Source organism: Phascolarctos cinereus, unplaced genomic scaffold (assembly GCF_003287225.1).
Source record: "Phascolarctos cinereus isolate Bilbo 61053 unplaced genomic scaffold, phaCin_HiC Scaffold_2;HRSCAF=192, whole genome shotgun sequence".
NCBI lineage: Eukaryota > Metazoa > Chordata > Mammalia > Diprotodontia > Phascolarctidae > Phascolarctos > Phascolarctos cinereus.
Window position 1 is genome coordinate 140,461,569 of NW_027555625.1, and position 12,112 is coordinate 140,473,680.

Sequence of the window (12,112 nt, forward strand, 5' to 3'; positions counted from 1 at the left end):
AGTAAGTGTTTGAGGCCAGATTTGAACTCGGCTTTTCCTGACTCCAGGTCTGTCACTCTATCCACTAAGCCACCTAACTCTGTCCCCTTACTATCTGTATGACCCTGGGAAAATCACTCATAATCTCTGGACCTCAGAGCCTTCGACTATAACATGAGGTTGAACAAGGTGACCTCAAAGATCCCTTCTAGTTCTACACCTACGATATAACAACACGGGGACACAACACCAAGGTTCAGCACCAGGATCCAATATGACAGCCCTGGGACTCAGCCTTAGGACGAGGTGCCAAGTTTCAGCAATGGGACACAGTGCCAGGAGGCACCACTGAAACACAGCAACAGGATACAGAGCCAAGACATGAAGCCAGGGCACAGCACTGAGACACAACACCAGGAAACAGCACCAAGGTAAAACACCACAAAGCAGTAGAAGAATACAGCAGCAGACTCCAAATAAAAGTAAACTCCCAAGACAGAGCACTGGAATATAATAGTATTCATATAGTGTTTTAAAGTTTGCAGAACACTTTGTAAGTGTCACCTTATTTTACCCTGGCAACAACCCTGGAGGAGTAGGTGCTATTATTATCCCCATTTCACAGATGAGGAAACTGAGGCAGACAGAGGTTAAGGCACTCATCCAGGGTCACACAGCTAGTAAAAGTCAGGAGACAGGATTTGAACTCGAGGCCCTGGACTCCAAGGTCTCTTGCTTTATTCATCGTGCCAGTTGACCAGGATACAATATAAGAGAACAGAGCATCAGGGTTCAGGCTTGGGATACTGCACCACAATACAAGGTTAGGACCCAAGACAAAAGCGCTGAACTAGGACAGGAGAGCATGGTGCAAGCATTCCATAATAATGATGTCCCATTATTCTACTGATTCTCCCAGTTTCCCCACTCTACTACCCTCTACCTCTTTGCACCTACTTCTCCTCCTGACATCTCCTGTCCCCTCTATTTGAAACAGAAAGGAAAGGAAAACAAAGACACAGAGAGAGGAGGAACTCATAAATTAAGTTCACACACACACACACACACACACACACACCCCAGGAGTCCTGGATCTATCGTGCTCGGCTTAGGGGTAGGTGATGAGGTAAAAAAGGCGAGGCAGCAGCTCAGAGGCAGAATCCCCAGGCTTTTAGATCTGATTTTATGGATCTGCAGAAGCTGGCTCCTGAATGCATGTTCACGAAGTTGTGATGACCGGTTGTTGTTTTTCTGGACCAAATCCCCAAGCAGCTGTTGAGCCCCCCAGCAGCTTCTACCACGATCCAACACTGGCCCCTTCTGGACATCAGCGGGACTACCACCTGGACTAGTGTCCTGTGGAAATTCCTAGGATGACATCTTGAACTTAAATCCAGAAGGAAGAACCCAGAAAAAAGAGAAAGGGCTCCAGACTTGAGACAAAGGGAGAAGGCAAAGCACAAACCCACCTGCTTCCTATCAATCAAGTATTCATTAAGAGCTTACTAGGTAACAGATACTGTGCCAAACACTAGAGATACAAAGAAAAAAATAAAAATAGTCCCTGCCCTCAAGAAACCTAGATTCTAACGGGAAAGATAACATATGTACATAAACAGACACATACCGGGTACCTAAGAGATAACCTTTGAGGGGAGGGAACTGTCAGTGGGGAGACTGGGAAAGCTTTTGGCAGGAGCTATTTCTTGAGGACAATCTTGAAGCAGCTAAAGATGAAAAGAGAGAATATTCTGGGGATGGGGGGAGCGGGGAGGTGTGGGCAGAGACAGCCAGAGAAAGGCATGGGAAGTGGAGTATTTTGTGTGAGGAACAGCAAGTAGACCAGTACGGTTAGACCAGAGAGTGCATGGAGGGAAGTAATGTGTATAAAAACAGAAAGATAGAAAGAGACCAGGTTGTGAAGAGCTTTCAGTGGCAGAAGGATATATTGTCTTCTAGAAGTAATACAGAACCCTGGGGTTTATTGAATTGGAGGGGAAGGTGGCATGGTCTGACTTGTACTTTAAGGAAATCACTTTGGCAGCTGGGTGGAAGATAGATTGGAGTAGGGAAAGACTTCAGGGAGACCAATTAGAAGCCTGTTGTGATCATCTAAAGGAGAAGTGATGAGAGTCTACACTAAAGTGGCAGGTGTGTAAGCAGAAAAGGGAACATACCAAACTAGACCTGGAGAGTGTCAGCCAGGATTGGCTTATGCATGGGCAAAATTAACAGTTGCCTACCAGTATGTTTCAGGGGTTTGGAGAAAGCCACTATCCTTACCTGTTGAGCTAATATCTGAAATTCCTTTAACAGCAATTCACTCCACTGTTAGAGATGAGGATTAAAATGCTACTGTCCCTCAGGGAAAAAAGAACTTAATGACTTAAATCTTTTCACAAGATTAAAATCACAATATGTTAGAGTTGGAAATCTTAGAGATCATATTATCCAACATCCCTATTTTTAACAGATGAGGAAACTGAGACCCAGAGAGGGAAAGAGGCTTATTAGAGTTCATACTTTGAGGCAGCAGCAGATACAGAACAAGAACCCAGGTCTCCTAAGTGTCAGCCCAGTGTTCTTTCTACCGCACCATAGATTCTTAATTTGGCATCTATAGATTCTAGATCAATTTTGGGGGGGGGGGACGAACTTGGATAAGAAGGAAAAATACTTCATTTTCACTAACTTCTAATTGAAATTTAACATTTCCTTTAATTATTTAAAAATATGATTCTGAGAAAAAGTTCATAGGCTTCACCAGACTGCCAAAAGGGTCCATGACATAAATAGGGCTAAAAAACTCTGCGTTACACAGTATTTTGCCTAGGACTAACTCTGATGTCTGTAGAGAGACAGGAACACTTAAACCCTTTCCTATTATTTCAATTCTGTGGCCTTCCAGAACACTGGGCACTTTGGAAGGATACTGAGTCATTCACAGAAGACTTAAGGAATCATATGATCATAGATCTAGAGCCGGAAGGGACATTTAATCTAACCAGTTTATTTTACATTTGAGGAAACTGAGGCCCAAGAAGGTGAAATGACTTGACCAAGGTCACACAGAGAGTAGGAAGCATCAGAGATAGAATTTGAACCCAGGTGCTCTGATGCCAAGGTCATTAGAGCACTAATCATGCTTCCTATCCTAAGGAGAACCCTGGTGGGAGAGAGAGCTCTCAGCAGAAAATACCACCCTTGACAGAACCACACCCCTTACCTTCCCCACAGTACTCATGCCACACATAGACATTTCAGAGGTGGGTTTTAATACCAGAGAAATGTCCAAGAATCACAGAAAACTGTAGCCGTCTTCCTCAGTACCAAGAGAGGGGTTGCCTGTGAGACTCCTACAGTGCAGGGGGTTCCCCTTAGTACAAACTAAGAGAAAGAGTTCTGCTTTAGGGTAACAGTTCTGAGAGGGGAGGAAAGAGAAAGAGGAGGAAGAGGGTGACTGGGTGTGGCTCTTTCCATGGTCCCCTTCTTGCTTCAGGATATTGACTCATCCTGCAAACACTGGGTGGAAAGAGCCTAAAGAGGAATTTTCTCTTCTCCTAGGATGGGAGGAGGGTCTTTGTATGGCAAGGAGCCATAAGAGAAGACTGGGAGAGAAAGAGCTGATTCAACCCCTTCCTCCCCCTTTCCTACCCCTCAGGGTTACTGCTGGTACCATAATCAATGCCGATGACCACCCTGAGGGCTGGACTCATTGAATTCTCCATCTTTGCCATCACTTTGGGCTCCTTTTGAGGACTACATTGTCATACTCAGCTCCCTCAGACCAGCCATGCAGGGCAGCCCCCAAGAAGTCACCCAGTCCACCTTGATAGGGTCGAGTGGGACCATCATCAGCTGTGGCCTGTGTCCTCCAGGCCTCCCCCTGGGGTTCCTGGGGGCTGTCATACAGGGATAAAGCAGCCACTCCCTCCGGTTCATCATAGATGTGATCCGGGTGATGTGACAACCGCTCCTCAATGCAATCATAGAGTGGGTCCGCTGAGGGATGGGGAGGGGTGGGCAGTGCTTCTCTGGGGCTATTCCCCAACAGGGACCTAGCCACTGAATCAAAGGGTACAGCATACTCACCCTCTGGGGCTCTGGGATAACAGGAAAAAGGAGGCATGGTGGGGGTTGGTGGGGGGAGGGAGTCATGAGGATGGGAATATGGGCTTTCAAGTAGTGGTAAGGATGATGTTACTACAGTTGGTTGAGAAGAGGTTCCAAAAGAGGCAGAGTTCTTCTGGGCAGAAATAGCATCCTCCAGAGCCAGAAAGATTTCATTGCCTTTGCGGGTTTCAAACTCGAAGTTCCCTTCTCCTGAGACACAGCGCCGGCCTGCCTCAAAGGAAAACGTGACCTAGATGTTGAGGTGGGAGCAAGAGGATTGTTACTGGCCTGCCTCCCCAATCCACCTTTTCCCATCTCTCTATAAGATTTCTTCTCCTTTTGTTTTGCATGCCCAGAGCAGTAACTGGGGTAAATCAGACAAGGCATTTTTTTCCCAGCTTGGGAGTAAAAATTTAGAGAGGTATAGAAATAACAGAGTTTAGGACATGGTTAGCAAGAATAAAATAGCTCATTAAAAGAGAAGGCTGCCAGATGGAGCAGGATGAGCTCCTGCCCTCACCTACTTTGCAACCTTGCCTCGAATGGCTTCACACAAGGGTCAGCAGTGTCCTGGTCCCATCCTTAACTTAGGATGCTGCTTGCCCCAAGTGTTTTGTAGTTGTTGCCCCGAACAAAAATTACCAGTTACAGCTCTGCCCATGCCCCTAGCATTTATTCCCTCTTCTCTGAACACTCATTCTTCTCTAACAGCCAAAGACTTTCTTCTTCCCAATTCTCTCTCCTTTTATCTTCTCTATCAGTCCTAACTTTCTACCTCTCCTTCCTGTCATTTTCTATTCCTCATCCTCCTTTCCTAGTTCCTTTCCCCTATATCTGCCACTTTACTTTCACACTCCTACTCTCTTATTCATTCTATTCTTCTCACTCTACTACCTCATTTCCTGCTTCTTATTCCTCCACCTGTTTTTTCCTGCTCCATCACATTTTTATTTCCCTCACATCCTTGCCCATCCTTCCCATTTCTCTAATCCTCCTATTCCTTATATTTTCTCTAACCCTCAATCACCTGTCTTCTCCTACCTCACCTCCTTCTTCCCCAAAACTTTTTCATCATGTCCCATCTCCCTTCACTAACACACACACACACACACACACACAGAGAGAGACTTCTATTACCTTATCCCTCCCAAATCGTCGAAGGAATCTATAGGGCCAAGTATACAGCACAGTGCCTGGTTCAGGGCCACTCCGAAGCTCTAGGGCACTCTCTCCTGCCCGAAGTTTATAAGACCCCTGAAGCCGGCACCGCTCACTTGCTTCTGTAGGTCTTACAGTCACGACAAAATCCTTCTTCGGGGTCACTACAGAGGGGAAAGAGGTAGTTGTGGGATGCTGCAAAGTTACACTAACCATGCTTAGCCCCAGAAAAGAGATATGACAGAGGTGCAGAGGAAGGGGGGACCATGTAAAATCAAATTCGGTGGATGTGTTAGTTTTGCTGAATCACTTTTTTTATTTGTTTTTCCTCTTCTTTTGTTTTTTGTTATAAGGGATGACTCCCTAGGAAGGGGAGATATATATTGAGAAATACAGATGAAATAAAAACAGAAGACAGCAATAAAATTTTCTAAAGACAAAAGTGATGTAAAAACAAAAGATATTTTAAAATTTTATGAAAAAAGAGGCTATTTGGAATAAACTGACCGTAGTCATCTTGGCTCTGAGTGGTACAGAAGGTCCATAGAGCAACATTATTTCCCCAATTATCCTGAAAGAAGAATCTCTCTGAATGATTCCACACTCCCCAGATCTTCCAGAAAAGAGTCCGTCTTTTCAACCTGACACATTCACCCTAGCAGGCATCAAGCCCCAGCCACATCCACTCCAAGCTTCAAGCCCACATCCTTCCTGCAGCTGCTGCCACTGCCAGAACCCCCAGTGGTTTCAAGTCTTCCAACTCCCATCCATGGGGCCCAGCTGCAAGTGAAACCTTTGTCCTAGCTTCTACTCATCATAGATACTGGTGCCTACCTGGGGAAAGATTGAAATGGGGAAGGTGGGGGAGGGGTCTTCACTTTGACCTCTTTACTTCCAACTGCCCTCATTTACTGGATGAGAAAAGGTGTATGGACTGGGGAAAAGGAGAGAAGAAAGAGGATTTGGCCTACCATCAGATATTTTTGGAGTACAAACAATCCAGGAAAAAAACAAATCAGGAAAATGAAGGTTTCAGAATGACCCTGCCACCCTCACTTGGGCATCTTGGTATTCTGACCACTCTAAAATTATCGAAACCAAGTGGGAAGGGACTGGGTCAAGGTGAAGGGGACTGTACCTCAGACTGATCTTGCTGTCCATGTCTCTGGTCCCCACCCCCACCCCTTCTCTGGAGCACACCCGGATGTGATGGTAAGCTAAAGATAAGTGGGGGGGGGGGTGAGAGAGAGGCCAAGCAAAGGGCCAAGCCCAAACCACAAGGCAGGAAACAAGTGGGCCATGGATGGGGCCCTGCCACTCCCTTCCCCCCAATCGTTTGACCCTTGCAGCACTCACAGTCAGAGAGCATTCTAGCAGTCAGAACTAATTCGGGGGTGTGGGGGGGAATCTGGTCAGCTCCCTCTCACCTGAGGGTGCACTGCTATACAGGACATTTTCTTCCATGCATGGCAATTCATGATGCTTTGCAGTCGAGTCTTCCTGCCCTACTGGCTCCCTCCGCTCTATTCTCTGCAATTGCAGAAAAGGGGCAAAAGTCCACCAAGAGCCACTTCACCCTAGTCCCAATCCCCAAAATAATCCCAAGGTCCCCTATCTGTGTCCAGAGACCACTTGGAAAGCCCATTTTTCCACACCCAAATCTGCCCTTCTCTATAACTAGCCATCCCTCTAATCTCTTAGAATAATGTAATCTGCTACCTCCCAGGACACCCTAGTCCTGTCTTTTCAACCCCAATGTCCTTTGGTGGGACATTCCCAACAGGAAGTCTCTAGCAATCCCCCTCCTATAGCCCCTACCCCAACCCACTCAGGATCCAACCTCTTGTCTCCTCACCGGAAAAGCCAGGTGACAAATGGCTTGGAGCCACTCACTGCGCTCCAGGGTGGGGGCAGCTAGAAGGCATAAACGCTCAGTGGTCTCCAACAGGAAGGGACTGGTATCCTTAGGGCTGCCAGTCTCCCCTCCAGCCTCAGCTGCCCGCAAACAGTCACTAAGTCGGATGACTCGACGAGCAGCCTCCCCCCGGCGGGGTTTCTCAGGGCCCTCCTGAAGTTCCAGCCGGGCCAAGGAACAGCTGGACTCCCCATACAGCACGGCCCAGAACCGCCGCCACTTCTGAGGTCAGGGTGAGACAAAGATAGAGAGGTGATGTAGGACACCCGGAGAGACAGCTACTGACTCATGGGAAAACAGAACCATGGAAGCAGGTCAGAGATGGTAACACTGCGACTAAGAAAGAGCAAAGGGCAGTTTTCAGAAAGAGGCAGGGGTAGTAAGAACCCCACAGTAGCCACTGTCTCCACTGCCAATTAAAGAGATAGAATAACAGCGAATGTGAGAATTAGACACTCATAAAGATTAGCTTATTGAAACCAAGACCAGCTGGGACAGGCTAAGCTGGCTTGAGAAAGATTGCCCAAAATTGAGGAAGGCAGTCAAATAGAAAAATATTCAGACACAAATTGAAAGAAAATCCACCCAAATAGATCATGGCTCAGAGACAGAGAGATACCAGAACCAAGGCAAAAAATCAGATCAATCTACAGAACCGCTCAGATCCCAAACTCCAATGAAGGAATCAGGAAAACAGGGGGAGAGCCTAGAGTTGAGCCCTCTGGTCCTGGGTAGGTTTTCACAAAAGGATCCAGGTTTAAGGAACTTCCCTCAACTCTCCTTGGGCTGTTTTCTGCTTTCTTTTCCCTAATAATCACTGAAAAAGAAGCTTCTGGACATCAATATAAGGGTCAGGATAAAAATTTCTCTCCAAGGAATATGAGACTATGAAGCACAAAAAAACCCAAATGGTCCCCAAGCAAGGCTATCTGGGTTGCTGGGAGAGAAGCCACCCCCGTGCCCAATCACCCTCCGGCTGCTGTTTCTCCCACCCTCCAGCAATGGAAGGTATTACAAAGAGAACAATGGACACCTGGATTTGCCCCTTTCTTTCCCCTAGGGCAGTAGGTGTTCTTACATCACAACAAAGAGAACAAATTGGGACAGAGGACTTGGGAAAAGGTGACCAACTCCCTAGAAGCTTCATTCAGGAAGCTAGGATCTGTCTGCAGAGAGTCCTGGGGATAGTATTCAGGATCCTTAGGACATCCACATGAGGTCTGAAGCTCCCAGGAAGGCTCCTCTGTAGCGGCCCACAGCCCAGACCACTCCCAGGCTCCTTCTTACCTTCCCAAAAGTCTGCTGCTGCTGAAAGTACAGGAAGCCTTGCTTTACTATCACCTCACTCATCTCTCGACCATCTCGATGTCCCTGCCTGCTGCTTAATTTTTTTATTACAATCCTTTCTTGACTCTCCTTCTGGTTCCCCCTTTTCTCTCAAATTTGTTTCCTCTCTGCCTGGAGTCCCCGGCCCTTCACTGGTCTATCTTGATGACGACAGGCCGTGTGGTATTTTCGATGACTTGGGTTTCACACTTTAGCTTCCTGTATTCTCAGCTTAGAAAGAAAAAGAGCAAGAAAGAAGATTCAGCTGTACTGAGCCCCAGCCCATACGTCGTTTGGGACGCAGGGACAGAAACTGAGAGACTCAAAACTACACAGAAACCAGGGGACGGATGCAGACTCCCTCTCACGCTGATGTACAGACATACAGTGTCTGACTTGTGGAAACAAGTAGATGCAAAAGTCAACTTCAGCAATGAAAGCAGTCTAGAAAAACACGCATACCCAAACATTACCAAATAAAACCATAGAACGCTGGCCTGGAAGGGAACTTAAATAATATCTCATGCCATTTTGCAGAAGAGGAAACTGAAGCCCAGAGATGGGAAATAGGTTGCCTGAAGTAATGTCAAGAGTTGAGTAACAGCCCTAGAGTCATAGAAGGGGCCTTGTAGAGAATTTAATCCAGTCTTCTCAATTTATCAACGAGGAAACTGAGATTCAAAGATGGGAATTGATTTGTCACAAGGGACAGTCAGGATTTGAACCCAGACTTACCCACAAATGCACATGTAGGCCCTCCTACACAGATACCACCTTTCCACATAGAGACACAGTTATCAAGGGTTTTTTTTGTTACTTAAATTATTTCCTGGACCTCTACTACCCAAGACAAGAATATATGAATGTATAAAATATATGTGAATATAACATATAATACATGATTATATAAAAATATGTTATGTATTTATATATGTGTATTATTGGGAATATGTCACACACACACATACACACACCCCTACAGAGAGATATTCACACTGAACACCAGTAGAAAGGACTTACTTCCTACCTCAACCCCTTTCTAGCACAAATGTACTACCTTTGACCAGTAGAAATTGCCTTAGGGCAATACCTATGTTAGAGAGAATCACTTCTATAAACTACCCGGAGGATTGGAGGCATAGGGAAAGAGGTAGAGGATTAAGATAAAATGTGGGTGGGGAAGAAGGGAAGGAGAAAGTAGGTGATAGTTGAAATTATAGTTCTATTTTTTTAAAAAAAAGCCCCCACCTTCCTGAACAGAATCCAGATTCTATCCAGAGATTTAAGGTAGTTTAGGAAAATCCAAGCTCCCTACGGGATATAGGGTAGAACCTACACAGGCATATGATAAGGAAATCATTGGAAAGAGCTAACAGCTACAGGTTACTCTGGAAGTAGGTGTGCAAGGTCATAGGCTTTAGAAGGAAAAGAGTCTCCTTTTATCATCCCATTCCATCCCTCCATTTTATGGGAGAGAAGAGTAAGACATAAAGAGGCTACCTGACTTGCGTATTGTTACAAAAGTATTAAGTGATGAAGCTAGGAGTCAAGCCTAGGTACTGTGACTGCCAATCCAGCAAGCCTTCCTAGAACAGTTTTCTCCATTGAGGCAGACAAAGTCTCAGACCCTCTGCTGCAAATGGCATTTACTTGTGCAAAGGAAAACTAAACTCTAGTGATTGTTTGATGGTGAAGTTAGGTTATTACCCCAAAGCAATTCCACCCATGGGTATGCAGCATTTTCTGTCTAGATCTAAGACTAAAGGAGACACCAACGCTATTGTGGGTAAATTATCTAGAAGTGGGTCAGAGTATCAAATGTTGGTCTTCAACTGTGTTATAGACCATTTTTTCTCCTTGTCTCCTTCTTACTCCCAACTCTTAAATAACCCAAGGAGAATGAACTCACGTGACAAGTTTCAAGTTCTTTCCCAATCCTTAGCATGTGCCCTCAGATCAAGAATAGAAAAGTCACTAAATAATAACAATAGTAGTAGTAATGATGATAGCCAGCTTTATACTTCACTTTAAGGTTTGCAAAGTGCTTTACAAATATTATCTTTTTTTGTCCTCACAACAACCCTGGAAGGTAGGCACTATTTTTATCATCCTTCTGCAATTGAGGAAACTCTGGCAGATAGAGGTTTGTGACTTGCCCTGGGTCACAGAGCTAGCAAGTGTCTGAAGCTGGATTTGAACTCTGGTCATCCTGATTCCAGGAGCAGTGTGCTCTATCCCCTGAGACAGCTCAAAGAATCCTCGTACATAAGAATCATAAGGCATCGGAACTGAAAGGATCCTGGAGGTGATCTAGTTCAAATCCTTCATTTTATTGATAAGAAAACATAAACCAACATTTCCTTAAGTGCTACTCACCTCAAATGGACACATGGACGGAGGGACACACACACACACACACACACACACACCCCATTTCCCTTCCTCCCCGTCATTGCCTCTCCCCCAGAGTCAGCTACAACCATTCCACTCAGAACCACAAGGGGGCGTCTGAGCTTACCATATTCCTAAATGGAGCTACTTGGAACCCAAATGACCTTGGAATTGCAGACTCCCCCCCACCTAGAGAGGCAGGCGGACAATTCTTCCATCGGGATGTAGGGCACTGGGAGGACAATGAGCTGCCCTCCTACCCCTTTCCAGGAAGTGCCGCAAAGGCAGGCGTATGCTGCTTTTGGAGACCTTGTCCAGGTGTCATATGCCCCTGCATCAAGGGGATATCACCCCTTTCAGAGTCGCAGTAACCTCCTGCTAGGGATGAGTTCCAGGGTCATCATTCTAATCTTATCTCTCCACAGATGGGAAAAAAAAATTTCTCCTCCCAAGGCCAAAGAGTGAGAGAATCCAGCACCGGAGACCCTCTAAGGGAAAGGGACTTCAATAAAATCATACATTCATATAATATTTAAAACCTTTTTCCTAGAGCATTGGGCTGGGAATCAGGAAGACTCATCTTCCTAACAAATCTGGCCTCAGACACTTCCTAGCTGTGTGACCCTGGACAAGTCACTTAATCCTGTTTGTCTCAGTTTCCTCATCTGTAAAATGAGCTGGAGAAGAAAATGGCAAAGCCCTCCAGTATCTTTGCCAAGAAAACCCCAAGTGAGACACAAAGAGTCTGATATGACTGAACAGTAACAACCTCAAAATAACCTTATGAAGTAATATTATTAGCCCCATACAGATCATGAAACCCACCGGCAGAGAACATAAATGACTCTAGGTTACTTTCCTAGTCCAATATACTTTATACATTGCCTCATCCATAATATATGACAGGAGACAAGAAGCAGTTTTTAACCTGGAGTCCACAGACATTCAGGGGGATAGGTGGATAGATTTCATGGGGTTCCTGAACTTGGACTGGAAAAATAATGACATCTTTATTTCTGGATTGGTTTCCTTTTGTAATTCTATCTTTTAGGGAGGAAATAAGGGTCTATTAAATGTGCCAGGCACCTACTATGTGCCAGGCATTGTGCTAAGCGCTGTTATCTCGTCTGATCTTCACAACAACCCTGGAAGGAAGGTGTTTATTATTATCATCATCATCATCATCATCATCATCATCATCATTTTGAAATTGAGGCACAAAGGTTAAGT

At 45.5% G+C, this 12,112-nt stretch overlaps 1 protein-coding gene across 2 annotated transcripts; it reads right to left on the reverse strand.

The window, feature by feature from the left end:
* Nucleotides 1-679: 679 nt before the first annotated feature.
* Nucleotides 680-8,796, reverse strand: DOK2 (docking protein 2). Of its 2 annotated transcripts, none has more exons than XM_020975775.2 (5): nt 8,453-8,796; nt 7,106-7,387; nt 6,678-6,780; nt 5,230-5,414; nt 680-4,342 (listed from the first exon to the last, which is right to left on the reverse strand). In XM_020975775.2, the coding sequence occupies exons 1-5, from the start codon at nt 8,513-8,515 to the stop codon at nt 3,716-3,718; spliced, it is 1,260 nt and encodes a 419-aa protein (XP_020831434.1). In that variant the 5' UTR covers nt 8,516-8,796; the 3' UTR covers nt 680-3,715. The 2 variants fall into 2 exon arrangements, with proteins under 2 accessions (XP_020831434.1, XP_020831435.1); XM_020975776.2 differs by lacking the exon at nt 8,453-8,796 and adding an exon at nt 5,758-5,821 and having other exon boundaries at nt 7,106-7,195.
* Nucleotides 8,797-12,112: the final 3,316 nt, after the last annotated feature.